The sequence below is a fragment of the Serinus canaria genome, chromosome 8 (assembly GCF_022539315.1).
Source record: "Serinus canaria isolate serCan28SL12 chromosome 8, serCan2020, whole genome shotgun sequence".
In the NCBI taxonomy this organism is placed as follows: domain Eukaryota; kingdom Metazoa; phylum Chordata; class Aves; order Passeriformes; family Fringillidae; genus Serinus; species Serinus canaria.
Window position 1 is genome coordinate 15,488,293 of NC_066322.1, and position 26,242 is coordinate 15,514,534.

At 44.7% G+C, this 26,242-nt stretch overlaps 1 protein-coding gene across 1 annotated transcript; it reads left to right on the forward strand.

Annotated features, from left to right (window-relative positions):
- The first annotated feature begins 1,487 nt into the window (after window positions 1-1,487).
- Window positions 1,488-24,478, forward strand: LRRC8C (leucine rich repeat containing 8 VRAC subunit C). Its single transcript, XM_050977206.1, has 3 exons — window positions 1,488-1,566; window positions 15,827-15,968; window positions 18,386-24,478. The coding sequence occupies exons 2-3, from the start codon at window positions 15,831-15,833 to the stop codon at window positions 20,654-20,656; spliced, it is 2,409 nt and encodes an 802-aa protein (XP_050833163.1). The 5' UTR covers window positions 1,488-1,566; window positions 15,827-15,830; the 3' UTR covers window positions 20,657-24,478.
- The last annotated feature ends 1,764 nt before the right edge of the window (window positions 24,479-26,242 follow it).

The window sequence follows — 26,242 nt, forward strand, 5'->3', positions numbered from 1 at the left end:
AACCATCCAGGACAGGGAGGGATTCTCTAAGCTGCTGCCAGGAGTTAAGAGTAATGGAAAGAAACCAATAAAATGAACACAGCAGTCACCATAACTATTTCTTCAGCTCAGAAAAAGAAACCCAGTGCTTTTGTCGGTACAGAAACCTTGCTCATTTGTCCTATTTTATTTCTTAGCCATATCCCAAAAAGTATGGGGGGGGAACACTTAAAATTATGTAATGGTGCAATATTGCTGAAATGTTTTAGGCTGACAGCTCTGAAGGGCTGTGAGGGAGCTGCACTGACATCCTCTTCCAGCTCCTGTCAGACTCAGACCCTTATTTCTTGAGGTGCCTCAGAAAGCCTTGAGGTTTCAGCTGAGAAAAGCAGCTCTGCACAACAAAGCACTTAAGCAAACACTTCAGGCAAATGATGAACAGAACTCCCACAGCTATAAATCACATCCATGACTCCCAAATGAGGAACCTGAGTCTGCTCTCAGCAGTCCCTGTAGCAGACGGTCACAAAATACACTAAGTCAGAATTCCCCACAGCTATCCCTGGCAGACCTTTGGTTCACATCCTAAAGTAGTTAATATTTTTGCAGCAAAACAGCTGTGAGGCATCATGTTGTGTTTGTTTTCATTAACTCCTCCCCAGTGGGCTTATATATTTGTATTGCCTTGTTTACATATTTGTAGTGTCCCTAGGGGGATTCACACACTACCCCTAAGGTTAGGGGCAAGTTATTGGAGGGCAAGTACCTCCCTCTGATGCAGAATTTGTCCTGTTTCTTTGCTCTGCCAGAGATGTAAATCTTTCTGGAAATATTAGACCAAAGTCCCTTTAAACATGTGGTTTCTTTCAGCAGCAGCTTTCAGACTGCGCTTTTTGAATTGCTGGGCCAGAAGTTTGTGTTTCCAATTGTCACTCTCTGAGACACTTTTCCATTGTTAATGCAGTTCCAGGCGCTTTACAGCCTGGTTTCTTTATAGTCGTTCCACGGCCCTGCGTGTTGAGGTCGAGATCTTTCCATCACAATTTGTGCTGTCATTCTCCCGACGCGGCGCGAAGCCGCCCGCCCGCGCGGGGACGGCGACTCGCGGCTCCCCCCGCCCGCCGCTGCTTCCCACGGCACCGACCGCGCTCCGTGCGGCCATGGAGCAGCCCCAGCCCGGCCCGTCCGTGCTGTGGCGGCTCCGCCAGCCCTCGCCTCGCTGCTCCTCCGGTCGTGGATGCCGCGGGCCCGCCCTGAGGTCGCGGCTCCCGGGTACCGTTACCGGCGGCTCCGGGGCAGCGGGCGGAGCGCGGCCGTCCCGCCCACCGCCGCCGCCGGGCCCGTGGGGGCCGCCGGGCACGGCCCGACCGGCGCCCCCCGGCACCCGCCGCGTGCGTCAGACCGGAGACGTGGCCCCGCGGCGGCGGGGGCGGAGCGGCGGCGGGCGGAGCGCGGCTGCGGGCGGCCTCCCGGCCCGGCCCTGCCCTGCCCGCCGCACTGAGCCCCGCACCGCGCCGCGGGATGTTCGCGGTGCCGCCCGGCCGCAGCCGCCCGTGACCCCGAGCCGCACGCCCGGCCGAGCACCAGGTAAGCGCTGCCGCGCCCGGCTGCCTCTCCCGGGGCGCTCCGCTGTCCGCGCCGGGGACGGTGCATCGCCACGGGGAGGGGGCCCCGGGGGGCCGCGCGGGAACGGAGCCGCCCCGCAGGGCCCGGCGCTGCGCCCCCGCGGGGAGAAGAGACGGGGCCCGGCCCGGCCCGCGGCCGCCGGGGCCCCCCTTTCCCCGCCGGCGGCACCAGCATTGCCGCTTCCGAACCGGGGCAGCGCCGGAGAAGCCAAACTTTATCTGGGCTTGCCGCCGGCTTCTGTCCCGCGGGGGACCGCCGGGCAGCGGCCGCGGCAGTCCCCCACGTCCCATCCATCCCACCATCCCATCCCCTGCCGGGAGGGGCAGCCCCGGGGGTTCCCGGCACGGCAGCGGCCCGGAGCCAAGCGGGGCTTCCCGGGAGCGGGGCCGCCGAGGGGGCACTGGTGGGAAACAGTCGCCATGGAGACGGGCGGCTTGGGAAAGCCTTCGGGGAAGAGGGCTTGGGGAAAGCCCATGGCCTTATTTTCCCCGATCATAAGCCCCAGACCAGCCCGCATTACGGGGAGGATGCGAGCAGGACTGAGAGGCGGCGGTCAAGCCGTGCTGCCACCGCGCCCGTCGGTCCCTTCTCCAGGGGCTGCTCCGGCGTCGATATCTCGGGTTTTGAAGAGATTAAAAAGAAAAAAAAAGAGCCCGATTTTATATCGGTTTAAAACCAGCTCTGTCTTGTCGCAGAGTGATGGGCAGTTTTGCCGATTATTCACCAAGTGCAGTTTGTCCAGTTCATTAGAAAGAGTTGACCAAGCAAAATGAGACGCTTATGAAAGACCACCGAATGTATCCAACCAGAATTTCATGAGGGTTAAAGTGTTTAAAAGTAAGGACTTTTATTGCTCAGATAATATGTCAGTTATGGTTTGGCTTTTTAATTATTCCTTTTTTTTTTTTTTTTTTTTTACTTTTGGAGTTAGTACTTCCTGTGACAAGAGATTCAGTATTATTAGCACCACTGTTTGAAGACAACCACGTAATGTTTACTCACACAAAGCACTGTAGGTTTGATTGATGCTGTAAAAGATTGTACAGGTAGAAATGTGCTTTGCAAGATAGTGGAGAAGAACATGACAACATTGGAAATAAATAATACTTTTAAAATCTCCCTTTCCAATTTGACCAATTAAGCATCTTACCTTCTCCCCACCCATCACCCCCCTCCTGCCTCCGGGTGTATTAGAGCTGCTTTTACTTTTCTTTTTGATATGATGAAAGCAGTCGAGAGGGTAGCACTCCCCTGGGCTCACTTTTCTTCTGGAAAAACCTGTTTGTTCCTATTGTGCAGATCAACGTGGAGAGCTGGGCCGAGCACAGTTCGGACATGATCCATAATTTTAACCTGGCCTTCTATTCCTGCTGTCTCACAAGTGCTTGTGTCCCAGGGCTGCCAGCAAGGCACAGCAGCCTGGTGCTGAGCACCTGTGGTTTCTGAATCATTTCCTTTTCCAGTTACTTTCTGAGTTTGCTAAATTTGTTGCATCCGTGCTGCTGTTTTCTTCCAGTCTGAATACTGACAGGCCTTGCTAGAGGTTTTGCCATAGTATAACATTCTGTGTGTTTTATTTGTTATTATTTACTCTTGTAAGCAGTTTTAGAAATAAGCTTTCTGATGGAAAGGCTAAAAATCTATTTGCTTTGCATGTCCAGTATTGGAAAAGGCTGGTGGTGGATTTCAGTGAAAAATGAAATCAGAGACTGCAGAATTCTCCTTACAAGCGCTCACTGAGTGCTTTGTGCTATCTTACAGTCAGTTCCTGTACCGGCTGAAGCTGATTTCCTGAGGCAGCCTCATCCCACCTCGGTATCTGGCTTTTGGGGCCCACAGCAAGGAGCTCTGACAGGGTGGGGGGGACGCATCCGGGCTGGGCAGGCCGGAGCCATGAACAATACTCAGGTGGCCTCAGCACCCCAGGGACAGCACAGTGAGACCCAGAATAATGGACTGGGTCAGAGTGCTGGGAGGAGCAGTTCCCCTGATTGTCCATTGACCTCAGCTGCAACTGGTTGAAGTGGGCCATATTCACCGCCAGAAAGGCACTTCCCAGCCCGAGGCTTTCTGAGAGCTGTGGGAACTAAAAAAAAAACTGTTGCCATCCAAACAATTCACAATAACAGGAGCTAGAGTTTAATTTTATAGTTTTTTCCTCTTTAAGGAAACTTGGTAGAAAGATGCTGTCCTCATTGTCAGAGTTGTGAAGGGCAGGGGTGGGCTGGCTGGATAGTAAAGAAAATACTGAAAATGAAACAACTGGCCTCAGGCAAAAGAAACCTTCTAAATACTTTAAAGCCTTTCTTAATAAGTCAAAGAAGCCATTCTCCTTCCAAAGTAATTTGTCAAAGGACTGTTAACAAGTGTTGGATTTCAGATGTTCAACATAATGGAAACTTTACTCTCTTCATCATCCTTGATCTGCTCACCCATGGATTTTGTGCAACAAAACTCTGTTGCAGATTCAAGCTATAGTGCAGTGACTTTTGTTGGTTGTGTTTGTAGGACCTCTTTCTGGTTAGGAAGATACTAGGTTTGACTCAGCCTCTTGGCCAGGTGTGATTATGTAACTTGTTCCATTGCTTTCATTCATAACACAGGGGCCTTCCCATCCCCAGGCAGACAGAGTGTGTTAGAGCTATCTTTCGACCTGTCAGACCCTAGATGAACTTTCTGTCACTGTATTCATTTTACATCTTTGTGCCTAGCACATGCAGCTAATCAGACACAGCATAAACTTTACACCTGTATCATTCAGAGAGCCATAGGTTTGGACCAGGATGAGGGTTTATTTGGAATTTTTCCAGTACAGAGTTTCTGTACAGTCTCCTTCTCCCTTGAAGGACTGATTTACAATCTGGTGTTCGATCTGGTCAGATTTTTAAAAGGTAGAAAGGATAATGCCATGCATGTGCTTTGCACATTTCCCACTTGTTTGGGAGAATCCTGCCTTAAGATACAGTGCATGTTTTCTCTTGGTTTTCAAGTAAAGGAAAGGCCTCCCCTGTGGCACAGGATGGCACCGTTCTCCAGGGCAAGTCGCTAATGCCGCTGTTATGACAAGCGTATAAAGTTCCACTGAATCTGAACCAGAACATGTAAAAACATTTGGTTCTGTACCACAGTATTAAAAATCCATTTCTCTCTGTCAAAGTAAACCTTAACTTTTCCACTGACTTCCAGTAGAGCAGAATACAGCCTTTTATACCAACTTCTAATCCTGGGCTGACCTACCATCTGCTGAAAATGGAGATGCTACCTCTCACCTCCCTTCAGTGGCAATAGTACATGGTGACTTTCTATTGATGAAATAACCTGAATTCCTAAATTCAACAACCCGGCAGTAAGACTGCCAACATGCTGAGAACATTTCCAATTTTATTTACTTATCACTGAAAGGAAGGTGGGAGTCTGGACTAATTGCTTGCTCTGGAGCATATGGTGAAGCAGAGCCCAGATCAAGCCCTGCCCTGAGCGTGCAGCAGTGTAAGATCCTGATACATGTGCAGTTTACAGCAGAATGCAACAGCTCAGAAGTGCCGGTTGCTGTCAGAGGGTTTGGTGCTCTGAGCAAGGACCATTATAGATGACATTTTCCATTGATGTGAATGTTTCATGAGCTGTCTCGGGGTAGGTAGTTTTCACCAGTGTTCACAGACAGTATGCTCAGAAAAGCCCCTTTTTAAGTGTACCGTGACTAAAAAGAGTATTTGCTCTTTGCAGTCATTTAACCATGATGACACATATATAGCACACCTGCTACAGTGTTGTCAGAATCCCCTCTAGCAACTGCTTTTATCTCACAGTTTAGGCTTGATGGAAACTGCATTTTTTTTTCTGTTTTATGCAGCAACAGACTTTTTGGTGGAATGAGGTAACAGCTAATCCCTCTTTGGTGGTCTATGGAGGGACACTGTCCTGAAAAAGTCCAGTAGAGAAGGCAGTCCTAGTTTTCCAGTTCATGATCTTTAAAAGTCATCCTATGTGAATACCAATTCTGATTCTGTAGTTACTAGTGTATCTCTTTGAGTGTGTGTAGATCATGTGCAATTTATGTGCTTTAATTTATCTATTTTAGTCTTATTCTTTCAGGGATGTGGATGAGACCATAAGTTTATTTTTGTTGTCAGGGATTTTTTGTAACAAAGGATGGTTTGGGGGAAGAAAATCCACCGACTGCTTCAGGTTGAGAATACGTGTATGTTTATCAAGGTGTTTTGGGATCTGTGTTTTATGAGACTATCATGGAGTTTTATAAAGTTCTTTTGTGTTGCATGCAAGTAGGAGAAAAAAAGATTCTTTATATGAAAAAGTCTCCCAAATAATGAAAACAGGAATTCTTTAATGTTTTTGGCTCACTCACTGCATAAAATGTTTTTAACTAACTTGTCAGGTGATTGAGCTGCTTAAGACTCAGAATGGACCTTTTGTACTTCCTGTCCCAATTAGGAATTAATTTTTAATTATATTAGCTGAACATTTTTAAATATGAGCACTTGTAGTAGCCTCAGGCACCTATTTCTTTGATGAGGAATGGCACTGATTTGTGTAATACTGTCTGAGACATTTTAACAGCATTGTTTCTGTCTTCATCATCTGAGTATGTTAGTGTTTGTGGAAAACCTGGTATAACTTTGATTAAAGCTTGATGTGATTTTATTGTTTAGGTTTGTCTCAATTGTTTAGATTTATTTCAGGAATACTGGATTGTTACTTGCTTGGTGCTTTGGTTTGCTGTTAAAGGCTTTTACTCACATTAAAACCATTTTGCAGCTCTGGAAAGAGGGCAGGCATCTTGAGTGATAGCCCTGATAAACAAAGAATGTTACTCCCAGAGCTGAAAAATGATAAGTATTGCCTTTGAAGTAGTCTTTGACATGGAAATGCGTGGAGTGTACTTCTCTTTAGATTTGGAGAAATAGCTCAGCAAAGCCAAGGCTCCACACAGGCCCATGTGCTTGGTATGGAAAGAACTCCTACTGATTCCACCGAGACTTTATCTGGCAGAATCTTGCACTGAACATTTTTTGTCTTTAGTCCAACGAAGCTGAAGTCAAAGAGCTGCTGACAATAGGAAGTCTTTTTGGTGTGTAATACATGAAAAAGTGCTATGACTCAGTTGGAGCTAACAAGGTTATTGTCTGGGATTCATTGCCAAAGCAGGGCTTACTGTATATGTAAGTGGAAATTGCAACATATATTTTGAAATGCAGTTTATTAAAGTCACTTCCTCTTTATGTCCTTTATGTTCTCTCCTTACAACCCTTATGTCTCCTCTGACTTCTGGGTTCAGGTCTTTGAGCTTCCCCTGCCACAGCAGATGGTACCAAGAGCAGAGCAGGGGCATTCACTGCTGCCTCTGAATGCCCCCCATGCTCTCTCCTGGCTTAGGCAGGTGGGCAGCTGAAACCGAATTGGATGGGCCTCAGGGACTTGGAGGGAAAGGAGTGGACTAGGTATTCAGCATGTTTCTGGAAGTGACACCCTTTCCAGTTCTCTCCAGCACTAAATTCCCCGTTGGCATCTTGCCCATGGTTGTGGTCCTGCGGAGCTGCAGCTCTGGGGAAGCTTGGTTTTGGCAGCTGACATAATGGAGCACAGCTGTTCCAGCTGTTGGTTGGGACCTTGCTGGAGTTCAGGTGGCACAGCCTAGCTGTCCCCATCAGTGCACCTGGAAATGAAACGCCTCCCCTACTCTGAACAGCTGTCACACGGGGGACACGCCTTTTGGTGGACACACCACCAAACTATGGCACTGGAAAAATGTCTTCTGTGAGCTAATTGTATTTTGTCTGTTCTCCATATTGGTAAGCTAATACCAACTGTGACCTTTAATTTTGGTAATGTGTAGTATGAAATCAAATTCACTTCAGTGGCTTTTTAGGGGAGTTCTGACATGCTATCAGTTTGGATTCAGGCATTGCAGAAAACTGGAAAAAAGCTATGTTATGATTTTTTAGTACTATTCATTCATATTTCCCACCAAAGGTACTAAAGAAAGTGGATACCTTTTTGTTTTGCAGCTAGAGAAGTGGTGGCATGGCGGGTTGATGTGACGTGCACGGGCTGTCCATGTCCCAGTGGGGACTCCTGACTCACTCTCTGTTCCTCCAGGTCACGTTTCCTCACCAGCCTCAGCCACAAGGACATGAATTTGTTTGAAAATACTGTAAACTCATGGACTGTTAAAAATAACTGTTTGGATGCAAATGGTTTGTTTTTAATGTCTTTCCAGCTCCTTTACATGGGATTTATGTTTAAGAAACAGCATCATTTGTTTGTACTTCTTACTTCAGAGTGATGGTATTTCTTCCTATGAAAATCTCCCTTGCAGTCAACGGAACAAAATGGGAGCCATCATGTTTCAAACAGTGGCAACACAAGCCAGCGTTCAAAGCAGTTTTTCCAGCCAAAAAGTTTATGCCTTTTTAAAAATTATTTTTTAAATTGAATTCTATATTACAGGAAACACCAATGGCAATAAAACCTAGCAAGGAAGCCGGTCTCCTGAAATGCTGCAAATGCAATTAGTCAGTTGCAGGGGTTTTATCTTATGTTACATGGGAACTGACCAAGCACCTACACTTACCAAAATGCTGCATATTTTGGTCACTGCAAACATGTAGCAAAATAATTACCAAAACTGAATGTCAGGGTAGTTCAGACATTATTTCACTATGTGTTCAATGTGTGTGAGAATACACAGATAAGAATGGAACATAAGCCTCTTAGGAATTAGGAGTTAGTAATTCCAGTTATTATCATCATATTTCCCCCTTAGTCTAATCTTAGTTTCCCTGGCTTGGTGTCTTGTCCCTGCATCTTCTTTTAGTCCTCTCCTGGATAGGTGATGAAATGAAGCAGGTCCATAATCTGTCATCTATGGTGCCAACACGGGCAGTGCCAGGAGCTGTGAGGGGTTTCTAGGCACATGCTGAAAATGAAGTGTTCATCTACTAACATCAAAGGACACAAACCCACAGTTTCCAAAGGTTTATAAATTAGCCAGCTGTAGGCAGCTGTTCACTAAAACTGTGATCCCAATAGACAGGTCAAATTTTGGGGCATGGGTGATCTGAAAAGTTTTAAATAAAAAGACCACAATTTTTGTAGGGTTCACATCCAATTTGTTTTGCTAAGCTTGTTTCTAGAATGGTTTTAACAATTGCTGGCTAGATCTTTGTTCAAATTTTATGTTAAATTACACAGGTTTTTCCTTATGGTGGTTTTGGGCACCCAGTCTCACAAAAAAAAAATACAAATTTAGCAAAGTTTTATTTGACAGAATATATGACTGATGATAGCACCAAGCCATTTTCATGCCAGACTGCCTATCAGCTGTCTAGAGGAGATTGTTGCCCTAAGCCCTGGGCTCTGCACAGACAAGTGATTTTGTTTAAATATCCTCTTTGAGCATACATCACCATCAACCTGACTGCAAAACTCCCTTACTCATGCTTATTTAACTGTCTCAGAGTGCAGTTCCAAAGCAGGTAAAATCAGAATGCAAAATTCTGCTTTTCAGTGTAGCCTCAGGCCCTGTGCTGAGAAACACTCCAGCTTAACTTCACCTCCTGGCCCACAGCAGCAGAGACCAAACAGCACAGAACACTTGAAAAGTGACTTTATGGTATTTGTGCAGAGTAACAAATATTTACAATGAAGGATGGTGGGGTTTGGAGTGTGCAATGCCTTGTCCTAAGTAAAAACTCTCTGGCATGCAGCCCCTGCACATGTGGCCCACAGCCCTTGGGCTCTGCTGAGTCCCTGCTGCCAGGTCACAAGTTTGTTTAGGGTTAAATATGAGCTGTGCTCTGTTCCTCTGATGAAGATGGATGTGCAGTAAATCATGTATGGGAACCAACGCAAAGTTCTTCTTGCAGCACTATATCTGAAAGGCATTTCATAATTTACCCTAACATGAAGTATGTTTAAAACAGCCAGGAGAGCAGCACTGGCCTAGCATCTTCTCCTTCCAGTAGATCTCTGATGTGAAAGACCAAGCAGTGCTAGTCTGAGTTGGCTCTTGAGGACATCTGAGCCTTGACCCTTCTGTTATACTCAGCTGGGCTGCAGTTATGGTCCTGCAGCCTCCAGCCCAAGGCTCCTCATGCCAAGAAGAGAGCTCCTTCCCTAGCGGGGATGAGGGCTGTTCCCCTACCATCTGGGGCCTTATTGAACTCTGGCCACTCTTGGGAGGTGGTGATGCTGATCCTGCATCTGAGGAGGATTGATGGGATGTCAGGGAAATGAGGTTAAATGTCAGTTGGCTAACCATTTAAACATCTTTTCTAGTCAGCTTAAGAAATCCCACCAACTTTTTGTGCTTCCCAGCTGCCAATATCACTATTTCTTTCTCCTCCAGTTATGTTCCTCCTCCTTTTTCCCTCTGGTGTATAATTCATACCCTGCCCTTGCCATACTAGCACTTTCTGGATGATAGTTGCCCGTCTGACATCCAGGGGCCCCGGTTCTGGTGCACAGCTTTGGTTGTTCCCCCAAAACAAGCAATGGATGATGCTGATTGCTTCAACACGTGTGACAAGATTGAGTAACCACTAGTGGAAAGACAAAATAGCCGAGGGCTTGACTTTGGTGAGTAACACCTGTAGCATGGCAAACACAACTCTGGCAAGTCCTGGTCTCCTGCCTGAGCACACGAGGCAGCAGTGACTCCACTTCTCTGTCACATGGGGGTCAGCAGGGCACGGAGACAGGCTCTTGGGCTTTGCTGGGCAGGGAGGCCACGGCCAGGGCATGGGGTGGCTGCTGTCTGTCACCCATAGGGTGACACCGAGCAGTGCCTAGGGAGGGGTGCAGAGCAGCTGGCAGCTCTGACAGCACGGTGCTGGCAGGCCCGAGGCCAGCGTGTCATGGTGGGGAGCGGTGGTGGGAGCTGCTCGGCTGTGCCTCAGTGAGGAACACGTGCTGTCAGACCTGCCTGGCTGAGAGAAAGGCAGAGCCTCCCAGTTACTCGCTTTGTTTTGCTCACTGTGCTGCTCTTCATTGCCGTGTCTCTGCAGGCTGTGCCTTGAGAGCCTGGGTGGGGCAGTGGGAGCGGCACGTCCCGGTGCCACGCACTGGTGTCGCTGGTGGTGTGGCTCTCCACAGCAGCGTGACCCTTGAATTCTCCTGCGGGCTGCTCCAGACCGCTCCGTGGAGTGAATGGAGTGACTCTGTGAGAGACGCTTAAAAATAGCCACTGTCACCTAGCGAGAGCTGGGGCCTGGGAGGTGCTGCAAGCCAAAGGCAGCTTTGTTCAGCGTTGTCCCAGAGGGGCTGTTTTCTGTGCATTAATGTTTTTGCTTTTGAAGAGTCTCTCAGGACACAAGCTGAATGCAGCTTAATGAGGGGGCGTGTCAACTTGCATGTCCCCATGTGTTTGTCCGTCCGGCACGGTGTGTCCTGGCCCTGACCGCGTCCCTTGTGTGTCCCTGCGAGGCAGGGACACGAAGCCGTGCCGAGCAGCTCTCAGTGCCGACCTGAAGCGCTAAGCCAAGGCCAGGGCTTGTCCCCCGTGCTGTGTCAGCGAGCCGTGCCAGCCGGGCACCGCGGTCCCTTGGGCCGCTGGGGCTGGTGGCAGTCGGGCTGGTTGGTGACCGTCGGGCCCACAGAGCCCCCGAGCTGCCCCTCAGCCCTCGGTGGGCAGGAGGTTCGTGCATTGATTTCCTTTTATTCTGCAGCGGACATCACGTGGGTTGCCCGTGCCCCGGTTTTCGCTTCAGCCGCGCTGGCAGGAGCCATCCTTACTTCCCGGCTGTCCTCACTGCTTTCCTTTATTCCCTCTGATATAAAACACTGCTGAGAGGCTGGTTTGCTCCACGCTGCAGCGCTTCACAATCAGCCTTTGATTCAATCTCTTGATTTATTAAGTCTAATTTGGTTCCAATACTTTTGTCTCTGACTTGGATCTATTTATTCTCCTTGGCTCTTCTAGGTCACATTAATTTGTTGTGTCTCGCCCCCAATCTCCTATGCATTAGCTGATTCCTGTAGTTGGGTTTTCTGATAGAGTAGGTATCACACTAGTACCTGGATTCAAGTATTTAATCTTATTATGCCATACTCATTTTCACACACCAAGTTTTCTACATTTCTTAGAAATTTTTAAATAAGGATCAATACTGATTTCTCTCTCCTCCAGTGTTCTTGTGGGGTTTTTTTTGTTTGCTGTGGGATTTTTGTTACTTTTTTTTCTAGTTCGATTTTTTATTTTTATTATTTTTATTTAATCTGGCAAACCCACAGCTCTGTTCTACAACACTGTTTAACAGCCAGTACAACTGTTTTTTAATCCAAGTTCCTTTTTTATTTCCTTCTGGTAGCTGAATAGCAGATGATTTATCTAATGTACCATTTTATTTTCTCTAGGGTCTGAGGATTATTTAAAATGCAAGAGAAAAAAAAGAACACGTTCTGTTTTTAATTGAAAAGAATTTCCAATATTTAGAGCTTTAGTATTTACTAAAGTAGGTTAGAATAATACTTTATGATAAGTCAGATGCCACATTTCGGCTACAATGTACTGTGCAATTAAATAACATTTTGAATGTGAGTGAATGCAAATTAGTAATGCAGTCTTAGTCTGAAATGTTCAACCAGCTGAAATGTTGAACTCCTTGTCTTTTATCTCCTTGTACAAGGAGAGATAAGAAACTGCAGTGCATGGTGTGCTGTCCCAGAGTAAATGGTGTGCTGTGACTTGGGCTGCAGTGAGACTTTTTAGCATCCCTTGATTTCTTCAAACTGATGATTGATTAAATCCTTTTATTTTGTGTGTGATTATAAAGGAGTCTGGCAGTGGTGCACCTTTGGGTGTAGCAGTGGGAAAGAGCTGGGCTTTGGACATGGCCAGGAGGGATTTTTCAAGATTGCTCTGAGCCAGGGGGATCTGCTGTGTCTTTTCTGAGGTCTGAGTTGCTGCTGATAGTTATCCTTTCCATCCCTGGAGAAGCCAGAAAGGAAAAAAAAGCTAGAGGGAAGTGGGAGACAAATAAAAAGTGATTTGGTGTCATTTTGTTCTGCATGCAGATGTCAGCAGTGCTGGTTAGCCTAGGCTGCTCTGCAATTCTTTCCAGCATTTTCCTTGATTGTTTATACAGCAAGGGGAGAAGCAATAGGGTTCCCTCAGTGAGTGTTGGAAAATGGTTTTCCTACTTCATCACATTCAATTGCCATTCAAAGTTTCTGCAAATATCTTTTTCCCCAAAGCTAAAAAATATCATCTGTCAGTAGACGTTGTTGGTTTTTTTACTGTTATTTTATGTGTAGTACTACAATCATCATTCAGTAATGTTTGTTTTCTTTTTATAGCAATATAGGAAAACATTAGTGGCAGACAGGGTTTGGTGTCTGGTGCTGGACAGCAAACCTTCCACCCCCAGAGATGGGTTTTCTAAGATGGCTCAGAGGGCCTTTCTGTGTGCAGCTCTGCCTCTGCTGGGCCCATTAATCGGGTAGCAGTATGTGCACTCTACTAATGAGGAGTCAAGCTATGCAAACAACAGCCTCTGAAGGGAACAAGGGATCAGGGCAGCATGTGCTTGTGGTATCAGAACCTATCTGCCTTCATCTAAATTTCCCACGCTTCGCTTAGGAGAAATAAAGTAAATATATGATACAACAAAGACTCCTAAAAATACATAGTGATACCTATGAAAAACAACAGCCAAAGGATTTTTTGGTCTGAAAGCTGTCCCTGCACAGTAATTTGCCAGATAGCTTCCAGTCCCATCTGCTGTCAGGCACTGCCCCTGATTCAGTGCTGCCACCTTTCATAACACTGTGGCTTAGACCCACAGTTGCTTGGGTGTCTAACCAGGGACTCCTGGGTCTCCCCACACTTCTGTGCATGTGAGCACTTGTGTTTTGTCAAGAATCTCCACTGCAGGAAATAGAATTCTGTCCTTACCTGACACTCAAATTGTTTATCATTTTGAAAAAAAGTGTTACAAATAAGATTTCTAGAGGCTGTGCCATCAGAATATGAAAAAGGACTCCTAAGCCATTATTGCAGGGGTGGGAAGAAAATGTGGTGATTTTAAAGCAATCTGTTGATAGGTATTCTTAGGTATACTGATGCCATTCCACTCAGTCAGCCAGCTGGCCTCAAAACCTGAGCCAACAGTAGTATATGTGTGACAAAACTTTGAGCAGGACTGTTGCATGGCAACTGCTTAGCTAACATTTGTATTAGTGGATTCCTTTGAGAATTTTTTAAGTTTTTCAGTGCTTGATTAAAAAAAAAAAAAAGCTTACCAGCAGCTACTCAAGTCACCTGCATTTTATGTGGAAATGAAAAATAGAGGGTGATTCCTTACCAATGGCAGTGAAATGCATATGGGAATGGAAGACAGATTGTGTATGATGTTCTTCAGCTCAGGTGGCCCTGGAAGCTGCCAGCAGAGGTTTAGCTGAAGGAGAGCTGGGCATGTACTTGAAGCTACATGGTGCACTTCTAATTGATGAAATCCACTTTTTCCACCAGTATTAATAAAAGAAGAGTGAAAGGCAACAAAGGTTTGTCCCAGCAGCCACCCCAGCTTTTCTCTATTGTAGAGGTATATCTTCCCTGATATATCTGCTAACATTTCAAGCACACAAAAAGCAGAACTGTGGTCCCTGGCTGCCTGCCATTTGATAACAAATGCTGCATTCCTCTTCCAGCACTGCAGCAATTCAGGCCTGTTGGCAAGGATGCTGTCAAGCCTCTGACCTGACTGTGTGATGTCAGGCTTGCATTGCCATCATTTTTACTGCTGGTCTATTAATTTGAAAGTGGTATATAGGACAGCCTGCCTTCTTGGGGCTTGCCAGTTGTGCAAGAGGTGTGTGTGAGTGTCATCTGGCATTGTAGCCTGTGTCCTGGGGACAGACTTCAGAAGGACAGGAGGCTGAGAGAGAATTCTCCTGTCTGGCCAAGTAGTGCATAAAGCAACATGGAAGGGTTGCAAGAGGACAGCGGGGCAAGAAAGAAGAGTTTTTATGTTACTCAGCTATGCTTTAAAGCCCCAGCCTAGCTATGACCACAAGTTCATTTATAGACTTCACCTTGTGCCTTTGGGGACTGCAGTACCTCCTGAGGATCAGATGGGCAGCAGAGACAGAGCAGTCCCTGAGAAGGTGCCAAAGGGAACATCCTTCCACACACAAATGGCCGGTTAGTGGGGGGTCAGTTCTTAATCCTTAGGATGGCTGTACAATTGCAATGAATTGCAGCCATTAGGGCTTAAATCATTCCCTTCCTGTTCCCTGGCTCTGAATGAACTGAATCCCCTAAGTTCCTGAGCAGCCTCTCAGCAAGTGTGTGCTTTTCACTACCTGCACAGAAATGGATGTCACCAAGCCCACATTAATAGGTCCCAGTGTGCAGCTGAATCAGGATTATAGACTTCCAGTGTTCCTGTGATATGAGCTGATTGCGATGAGCATTTTTGTTGTTAGTTAAGGGACAAATGTTGTTAATTGCCCTTGGGAGTATTTTTGTTACATTCCCATCTGAATTTATCTTTCCACTGTAACTTACTAAGGAGTTTCATTACTGGTTTGATCTTAGGGATTCAGTTACATAGGCTTTAATATCAGCTGCTTTGCCTGTACATGCTCATGTGTTAGCTGATTTTTCAGAGGATATGATGATGTAAGCCTACACATCTGAGATGAAGATAAAGCCCTTGTTCTGGCTGCAGTTTTGGTTACCTAAACCACTTTAGGAACTTGCATTCAAAACATAGTAGATTTAAAATTGCAGTGAGTATGCACAAAAATATTTCAAAGCATTCCTGAAACCACTGTGAATAAAATGGAAGTGAATGAAACATGATAGCTAAAAAGGTGGGTGAAGTTTGAATGCAGGACAAGCATTTCAGCCAGACCTTTGAGATCAAGGCTAATGTGTGTGATGCTGAACATCTCTATCTACAGAATGGGCTGATTTTTAAGGATGCAGAAGGCCTCACTGACCCATCAGAGATGGCTGGAGTCAACAGAGAGAGGGATTTGCCTGCCTGCATGGATGGCATAGCAGGCTCTCCCTTCCTCCCTTCCAGGAGCTATGTAGTGACAGCACGAGCATCCCTCTTCTGAGGTGGGGTGTCAGTGGCTGGGAACTTCTCTGCCAGGTCTGGGAGTTCCATTTACAGAGGAGGTTTTTTCACTTGCTGGCACAGGGTGAGGGCTCTGAGCTGCAGGAGGCTGAGCTGGCCGTGCTGTTTTGCAGGAGGATGATTCCCGTGACCGAGTTCCGGCAGTTCTCGGAGCAGCAGCCGGCCTTCCGCGTGCTGAAGCCCTGGTGGGATGTGTTCACCGACTACCTCTCGGTGGCCATGCTGATGATCGGCGTCTTCGGCTGCACCTTGCAGGTACTTCACAGGGACAGACAGTGACTCCTGGGTGCTCCTGGGGCTGCTGAAGGAACACCACAAATGAGGAGGGGCCTTGGAAGGATGCTGTCCCATCTTGTTTTATCTCTTGGGCTCACCATGAACAAAGCAAAAATGTGCTGGTCCCGGGATTAAAGCTGTTTAAGTAGCAACATCAAATAACACAGACCAGAGTTTTAGCAGCTGTGAATCAGCAGACTTGCATAGAGTCAGTGGAACTGTGCCAGCTAAGATAAGAACTGTTGGTTTGGCTGGTGTCTGCATCACTGTTTTCACCTCAGTTTGGCATAACAAAACAGATTATCAACTTCAGTTCTTGTTTGTTACCATTTTGGTGTTTGAAAGTTTAAAAAATGGAATTTTGTAATTCCTGTTTTTCTTTATTTGGCAGATGTTAATATCATTTCTGTTATTATGCTTTTAAGAGATTTGAAATTAATGTGCTGATTTTATTAATGAAACCCACAGCTAATATTATGTCTCTTCCATTCCAAAATGTCTCTGAGGATGCTTACACATAAACAATTGACATTACTGTCAGTCACTGTTAGTTACATTTTGCTGAGGAGCCAAAAGCAGAAAAGAAATATACTGTTTGGAATGCCTCTACAAAAATATAAAGTTACAGTATGAGTTCAAACATGGAACTCACATTTCTTGGCATGACTTTGAAATGGACCTAAAGGGACACATTGACAGAGCTCTTATTTCAGAGAAATTTGCTCATTTACATGGCCTAGGATTTAGATATACTATGTCTCAAATTTCACATGAAATCCACTGTAGTTTTGCCTGTATTCTCCATTCTCAAGTATTTTCAGTTGATACAACATTCATGTTTAAAAATCTCTTTATATAGAGCTAAATTTTTCATTAGTAGATGTTTGCTTAACACAAAGTAAATCATCTGTTAAATCTGTTATCTGTTTTACGTTTACCTGCCTGATTGGAGAAAGCACACTGAAAAATAATGTGTGGAAAGACTAAAATAATAGACAAATTGTTTTTTATTCCAATTTATTGTGAGACATATAAATCCAGGATGTAACTGAGGGTGTATATTACAGTAGCAGACATTTTACAGACCTAGATTAACTACAGAAGTTTTTGATGTGTCAACAGTTGTGGCACCGATATCTCAGCATCTCCCTACTCCAGGGTGGATCATCAAGGATCATCTGATTTAGGTAGCTTTTGTTGCATACCTTATATTTAGTGCTTTCAACAGCCATGATGTCAAAGAGTAAATCTACACTACACACACATTCTTAGTTTGGGCTAATCACAGGTAGTCATTCAGGCAAGTGAGAGAGCTCCTTGGTTTATCACATGGATTAGCATTTTAATTCAGACCTGTAGGGAGCCTTGCATTGAACTGAGAACTGTTATCCCAAATTAAACCAAAGGTGATTGGTCCCTAGAGGCACTTTGTTCTCAGTTTGTCAACATGGGTGACCATCCTGGATTAAGAAAAGTTCTTGTTTGGTTTTTTTTGTAGACAGACTCAAGAACAGAGATAGATTCTTTCCCCCAGTCTTTCCCCCAGGTGTGTAGTCCGTCCTACAGAAGCGCCCATGGACAGGGACTTCGGACAAGGGTATGCAGTGATAGGACAAGGAGTAAGGGCTTTTAGCCAAAAGAGGGTAGGTTTAGATTAGCTATTAGGAAGAAATTCTTCACTGTGAGGATGTTGAGGCAGTGAAACAGGTTGAAGTTCCCAGAGAAATTGTGGATGCCCCATCCCTGGAATAGTAGATGATCTTTAAGGTCGCTTCCAACCCAGATATTTTTATAATTCTATGAGACTCTATGTATATGTGTGAGAAACTAAATAAAATGTATGTCTGTGCTCACACAAATGCCATCAAAGAACTGTCCTTATCTGTCTTTATTAAGACTGAAGATTAGTAATGTCCCTGCATAGATAAGCTCACATTAGCCCTTTGTCAGCAATTTTTGGTGTGATAAGACATCACAGTGTGAGAGTATAGCCACATGAATGCAGTTGTGCTGCTGTCAAGCCTAAGCTATCTCTGAACATCGTGTAGCCAGGGTGAATACACCTGGCAGAAACAGTCTGTCTCTGGGGAGGGCAGAGCAGGCAATCCCTGGTCTTTTCTGGAAACATTCCCCACATTTCTCCTTTTCCTGGATTGTGTCAATGCCCTCTTATTCAAATTATGGAAAGCTAGCTGTAGATAGAAAGGGGTGGCCTAGTTCTTGGCACACAGAACAAGTGTCTTGTTGAGAATAATAATAGTGCAGCCTGTGGGGACAAGTAGCAGGCTGTGTGGAGGAATGCCTGGCAGCTGGAGGTACTCCAAGGACAGCTACCCATTGGTGCTGGCACCATTGTTTGTACATCAGTTCAAAAGATATCTTTTTGTGTGTTCCAGGTCATGCAAGACAAGATAATATGCCTTCCAAAGCGCGTCCAGCCTTGCCAGAACCAATCTAATAGTTCAAATGTGTTTAACACAATGCCAGATACCACCCCCCTTCCCCCACCGAAGCCATCCACCCCTCCAGCTACAGTTGAAATGAAAGGACTCAAGACTGACTTGGACCTTCAGCAGTACAGCTTTATAAATCAGGTGTGCTATGAACGGGCTCTGCACTGGTATGCCAAGTACTTCCCTTACCTTGTCCTTATACACACACTGGTCTTCATGCTGTGTAGTAACTTTTGGTTCAAATTCCCTGGATCAAGCTCCAAAATTGAACACTTCATTTCAATTCTTGGGAAATGTTTTGATTCTCCCTGGACAACAAGAGCTTTATCCGAAGTGTCAGGGGAAGACTCTGAAGAGAAGGATAACAGGAAGAACAACATTAACAAGTCTAATACTACTCAGCCAAGCACTGAAGGCACTTTGGTCAAGACACAGTCTTTAAAATCAATCCCTGAGAAGTTAGTTGTGGATAAAGGAACTCCTGGGGCATTAGATAAAAAAGAAGGTGAACAGGCCAAAGCACTGTTCGAGAAGGTGAAGAAATTTCGACTGCATGTTGAGGAGGGTGATATACTCTATGTCATGTACGTTCGCCAGACTGTACTTAAGGTAATTAAATTCCTCATTATTATTGCTTACAACACAGCACTTGTCTCTGAAGTTAATTTTACAGTAGTCTGTAATGTTGATATAGAAGACATGACAGGATACAAGAACTTTTGCTGTAATCACACCATGGCACATCTGTTCTCTAAACTTTCTTACTGCTACCTGTGCTTTGTAAGCATCTATGGCCTGACATGCCTTTACACACTGTACTGGTTGTTCTACCGTTCACTGAAGGAATATTCTTTTGAGTATGTTCGGCAGGAGACAGGAATCGATGATATCCCAGATGTCAAGAATGACTTTGCTTTTATGCTTCATATGATCGATCAGTATGATCCTCTCTACTCCAAGCGCTTTGCTGTCTTCCTGTCTGAAGTCAGTGAAAATAAGCTGAAACAGCTGAACCTGAACAATGAGTGGACTGCAGATAAACTGCGACAGAGGCTGCAGACAAACTCCCACAGCCATTTGGAGCTACAGCTTTTCATGCTTTCCGGACTACCAGACACAGTGTTTGAAATTACTGAGCTGCAGTCTTTAAAACTTGAAATAATTAATAATGTAATGATACCAGCAACCATTGCACAGTTGGACAATCTCCAGGAGCTCTCATTGCACCAGTGCTCTGTGAAGATCCACAGTGCCGCCTTGGCTTTTCTGAAGGAGAATCTCAAGATCTTGAGTGTCAAGTTTGATGACATCAGAGAACTTCCACATTGGATGTATGGCCTCAGAAATTTGGAAGAGCTCTATTTAATTGGCTCCCTAAGTCATGATATTTCTAAAAACATTACACTGGAGTCTTTTCGGGAGCTTAAAAGCCTAAAAGTTCTACACATAAAAAGTAATTTGTCCAAAATCCCACAATCTGCAGTTGATGTTTCAAGTCACCTGCAGAAATTGTGTATCCATAATGATGGCACTAAGTTAGTGATGCTCAACAACCTGAAGAAAATGGTCAACCTGACACAGCTGGAATTGGTTCATTGTGATTTAGAGCGCATACCTCATGCAGTCTTCAGCCTTCTCAGTCTTCAGGAATTGGATCTAAAGGAAAACAACCTCAAATCCATTGAAGAGATAGTAAGTTTTCAACATCTGCGAAAGCTGACAATTCTAAAGCTGTGGTACAACAGTATAACCTACATCCCAGAGCATATAAAGAAACTCACGAGTCTAGAGCGGCTTTCCTTCAGCCACAACAAAATAGAGGTTCTTCCGTCCCACCTATTCCTATGCAACAAAATCAGATACTTGGATTTGTCTTACAATGACATTCGCTTTATCCCACCTGAAATAGGAGTTCTTCAGAGTTTACAGTACTTTTCCATTACTTGCAACAAAGTGGAGAGTGTGCCAGATGAACTGTACTTTTGCAAAAAACTTAAGACTCTGAAAATTGGGAAAAATAACTTGTCAGTCCTTTCACCTAAAATTGGTAATTTGACATTGCTTTCCTACTTGGATATAAAAGGCAATCACTTTGAAATCCTCCCGCCTGAGCTCGGTGAGTGTAGAGCTCTGAAGAGGACTGGTTTCACTGTAGAGGACAACTTGTTTGAAACTTTGCCTTCTGATGTCAGGGAGCAAATGAAAGCTGAATAACTTCTTCTTGCTCAGTTTTACAGAAATAACACTTCTACCAAAAACGCTCTAGAGAATGCATACTCTGATTATGCATTTAATTTGTCGTTATTTTTTCTTTTTCAAATCCTTTCTGTACAAACAAATTTGGAGTAAGGAGTACATATATTTTTAAATAAAATTTTCTCATATTTTTTCACTGTTTTATGATATTTTTAGTTTGTTTTGCCCTGAGAACAAGGGCATCTGTAACTTAATTTTTACTGGTAAAAGTAAATGATTTTGTCTGTTAGTTTTTATTTCCATTTCCTAATCCCACCAGGGAAACTGTGTTTAAGATGTATGATTTAGGTTGCATATTTTGTAAGAGATTATTATATTGTCTTCCTAGTTATTGTTAATCCCTTAGGACATGGTCTTCAACAGGTGGTGCTGCAGGTGTTGAATGCCTTTGTTTCTTCTTTTCTTCAGTGGCAGTAGAAGGTGTTCAACATCTAACAAGATCAAACCTAGGCTGACAATCCTCTACTTACAACAGGGTTTTCTCAGATGGTCAAAGCAAGTAGAAAAGATTCTTTATGTATTTTAACAGGTGAGAGGGAGCATGCAGAACTCCTTCAGGGCCTGTTGGCCATTCACACAGTGCACTAAGCAGGAGGCACTCACTGTGATTTCCTCTCTGGTGCAGAAAGAGTAAGGTCACAGTTCACAGTGGAATCAGGACCAAAATGACTCATGTAAAGGTTTTCTTAACAGTGCAAAGGGATGTGGCTGTCCATTTCCTACTAACTTGAGTGGAAGGGGTGCAATGAACTCACTGTATTGGAAATGTCAACTCAGCAAGATGAAATGCTGTCTTGAAAAACCCCATCCTCTCTTAAACACCAGTGCTGCAAGAGAGAAAGTGTCCTCTGCCCCCTCAGCCCACTTCCCACCAAATTGCTTGGCACCTTCTAGGAATGGGATCCAGAAAAAGTGCAATCATACTTAGTTTGTAAAGCTTCTGACAGGGAAATAGCCTCTAATGTGCTCCTTGATTTAGCCTGGGTAGCATAAAACCAAGCTCAGCACAGGAACATTTGCAGATTTGCAAAAATGAGATTAAATGAATACATTGATTTCTCACAAGTGTCAGCCTACCCAGCATACCCAAGGACAGTGATGAAGCTATGTTGTCATCTCCCTGAGAGTAATTAAATTGGAAATCCTACAGTTGGAAGTTTGCTTTGTAAAATAATGTAATCTCCGATGATTGTGCATCAGGTTGGGAACTTTATCCTCTGAAGCCATGTTCAGCTGTTTATTTAATCCAGCCATTTGATTTCTTTTAGTCAGGTTTTAAAGGGATGTGCTGCTCACAAGCTAATTTAAGCTAATCAAAAGTAGTAAAATATTTTGCTGGGAGGAGATCTCTTCGTCATATCCAACAACACATATTTGAGTCAGATGCAGGCACTTGATAAATGTTTTGCAAGAATATCTAGGAATAAGTCCTTATTTCCCTAGGAGGCAATGCTGTTCATAAATTGCAGAGGTTAAATTACTGTTTGCTCAAATTTATGTAAAATATTTGACAGTTGTCAGATGTGTTGCTCTTAAATGTTTTCTAACTGCCATTGTGTGTCTTGAGCTACAGTTAATCTGAGTTCTTGAGCTTGATACAAAAGCATACAGTTGGTTTAAGACTATGACTTACAAAGGTGGGGAGACAAACTACAATGAGAACTTCCATGTTAATCCAGGGTGTGCTATGCAATTTGGTGTGTGAGCTTGCCACAGAATCAGGTCAGACTTATTTTTTGCGCTTGGCTATGTTCTGGAGAAGATCCAGATTAATCAAAAATGGGTCAGGCATGAAGGAATCAAATCAAACTTTTTTTAAAGGGGTTTGATTTAGTTCTATTTAAGACCTGTAATTGATGTAGCTATTGTAAGAGCTACCCTTACTTTTGTATGGAATGCACTTGCTGGAACAGCTTGGCAGTATATATATTCTAAATGTATTTCACTTCGATGTTATGTGGGGAAGAGAAACATTTCATTGGTCATATTAACCTAATTGTGTAAACCAAAGTGCTGTTGTCCCTGATGAATGTAAACTGTTTGAAATGTCCAGGTAATTGGTGGAGCTGTATAGTTCTCTTACTTAGGTTTTAAATACGGGATTTACATTTAAAGTTTTTTTAAAAGTCTTTATATTCCTAGATGTATCATTTTAAACCCCTAATTTATTTGGTGTGTAATATTGTTTCATGTGTAGTTTGTGGTCTTGTTTCTGAGTGGAAGTTATGCACATCTCATAACTGAAGGTTGGAGACATGTTTTATGCCATTTTTGTAAATACATCACTTAGGGGATGTGGGGTTTTGTTTGTAACTGATTATACCAGTGCAACCCCTCATGCGGACACAGTTACACAAGTATAAAGTGCCTTGTGCTGGCATATCTTTATTCACTGTGCTAGGAATAAACTATACCAGTCTAAGCACTTTCACACTAATAACTGCATCTCCTCCAAGGGTTTGGTGAGCTGAGACAGCATCCTCAGTCTGATAGCTCACTGTCACCGAAAAGGGGCAGCTTCCTCCTCCTCCCATGCTCCCTGTTCCTGCCAACACGTTCCAGCTGCTTCTCATGTACCTTTACAGGTCTGGTGCTGGTCTGATCCCTCCACAGGATAAATGAGCTTTTTTAGGCCAGCAGAAAACTATTCCAGTCTAAAAAAGGGACTAATTTTGTGCTGGATCAGCTCTCTAAAGGATTGGATGGACACTAGGATGGGAGTAACAAGGGGACAGGACTCTCAGCTGGGGTCTGTGCAAGAAGAAGGCAGGGTAAGTCCCTTTGGAGATGCTAGGTCGGTTCATCATCTTGCTGAGCCATGTGCTCTGAGAACTGTGCTGTTGTATGTATAGCCGGGTAAGGCAGCTTGGCTTTTGTGAGTAGACAACCCTCAGGCTCACAGTGGATGATAAAATATCACATTACTGTTAATTTCATAATGAACCAAACTCAGGTAGCTGCACTGTTGACTTTTCTAAACCTCTTACTGTCTATTCTGGGGTGTATTTTCCAAACCCATATTACAGTAACTTAGGAATGAGTCACCTGAGGGATTGTTTTCTAATTGTCTGTAACATCCAGGAAAATATGTAAAAGTGCCATATTTACTCAGTGAATCATGTACTGCTCATATGTATATTCACATGCAATTCATACTAGACTTTTCTGTGACCAATAGTATTTGACTTAGAGTGGATGGACATTTTGTGGACAATACTTTAGCATGGTTTGTATATATACAAAGAGTTTCTATAACTACTTATATTAATCAGGTGCCTAACAAGTATGACAGTTCCAGAATTTAAGCAAGGCATTCTTTCATTATTGTTCAAAAATAATAAAAATCTTCCTTGGTAACAGAATTAGAGAGGACAAAGATTGCATCCAAAGTAAGAAGACAACCTTCTTAGCACATTGAGCCTGACAAGCAAATCTACTTTGTGATCAAAATCTGCAGATGTTCATCTCCCCCTTTGTCAAAATTAGAATGGATATTTGTGCTGACCTCGTGCATCCAGCCAGCCCAACAACTTTTGCAAATTCTGATTGGAAAACGCCTGGTCCAAGTCTTATATCACTTTTCTGGCACGTCAGTAATTCGTGTGCTTAAGTGGTGACAAGCCCTGCAGGAATGCCAAGAAAAAACTTTGAAATTTGACCAAATGGAGAAACTTAATTCTGTAGCAAGAATTTTAATATCATAATGGACCTGCATAGTGTTACTTTGCAATATAGTACACCCAGAAAAACCAGAAATAAAATGCTCTTTTGTAATAATGACCTTTCTCAGACTGCAATGTGATTATTTGTTTGGGAAATTGTTTCTGGGTTACCTAAAGATCAAACCATCTTTTGGGTTTGGTCCCTTGGGAGGGAAATCAAGAAAATATGCTTAAAAATACATCGTTATACTTGACAGGATTTACAGCTGCATGATCTCCATTCCTGTGCACCTCCTTCCACTGCTTGACTCCAGCAGCCAGCAAAATGGTCAGGAAAAAAGCCATTCCCACTGGAGCAACTCCTCCACTCTGGTTTCTGTGCTCTGCCAGGGCTTGGGGGGTATTTTGGGAGCCCCGCCAGCCTGCAGCCAGGGGTGTGAGGGCTCCTTCCTCCCCCCTGTCATGTGCCTTGCTGCCAGGGAAATGGTGCTGTTAGTCCTTGCATCTGACACACTCCCCTATAAATCTGAAGAGATTTGGAGATTGCTCCAAAGGCAATTAGGCTGCCTGCATTTGGTATAGGATGTTTTCCTCATTTCTGTTTTTTTAAGTTGTAAGGAATAATGTGTTTCAGTTTTGGTGTTTCATACCAAGACAGCGCTGTCCTGCCAGGATGGAGCAGGAATTCCTTCTCTCTGGTGCTTGTGGTCCCAGTGGAGGAAGGAGAGTGGTAAACACAGCAGCCTGGGTCGGCTTTGCCTTTGGGTAAGCCCTGGCAGGGAGCTGGCATGGGGTATGCTGCCCCTGGGGCATGGTGGGCCTCACAGAAGAGTCAAAGGATACTTCCTGACAGTGCTTTTACCTCCATGCTGTTCCTTTTGAAAATGTGGAGGGCTGGGAAAGCTGGTCCACTCCTCACAGCACTGCTCCTTCCCACCAACCTGGAGATACTCTCTCAGGGCCACACCCATCAGGATGGGAGCTGTGGCACAGGTGTAACTGCCAAGGGGATCCTGTGGCAATGTCAGCTGCTGGTGAAGATGGCACCCTGTTTATGGAGTGTGCTGGTAGTAGGAGAGGTTCGTGGCCTGAGATAGCTGAGCCCTGAAAATCTCTTCTTGCAGTTCCCTGAATATGTGTGCTTGGGAGTGGGCATTAACTGGAGCAGGTACTGTGCCCAGGGCACTGCCAGGGCACAGCCCCCCCAGCAGCTATGTCCTCTCCTTGCCAGCAAGCAACAGTGCTTCACTTCATGCCAAATAGCTACTGGAAATTCCCTGTAGCCACGAGTCTGTTTGTACATCTTCATATATTACATTTGAGAAATGCACTATGTGCTTTGGTAAAAAAATGGCATGTCTGTCTTTTTTTCCTTTCTGGTCTCCTTATTTTTCCTCAGTGATTGCCTCAGAAATACCCGTCCTACCAAGGGTGCAGGTCTCCCCCACTGCTGCCTCCATCCCCATGAGGAGCAGGGCCTGGGAGCAGTGGCACACAGGCAGAGCTGGGAACACTGCAGGAGTATGGATACAGGAACAGATCTGGCAAGAGGGTGAGGATGGCTCCTCAGTGTCTTCCCTGCTGGGGCAGGGGCAGGGCAGGGGCAGGCAGGCAGTGTCCCACCAGCAGGGCAGCTCAGCACAGCAGCTCTCTGCAGTTCCACCTCCACCCATGGATGCCTGACACACCAGACTCAGCTCCTGATTTCCCATCACACAGGCTGCCCATCATCGTGCCCTTCTCTGTTACACTGGATGCAGAGCATCTGAGGGACAAATCTGGGCTGGACCTGCCCTGTTCCCACTGGAATTGAGAACTTTGGTGTGCCATGGGGGAACATGAGGTTGGCAGACATGCAGTGAATGGCAATGGCACCAGAGCT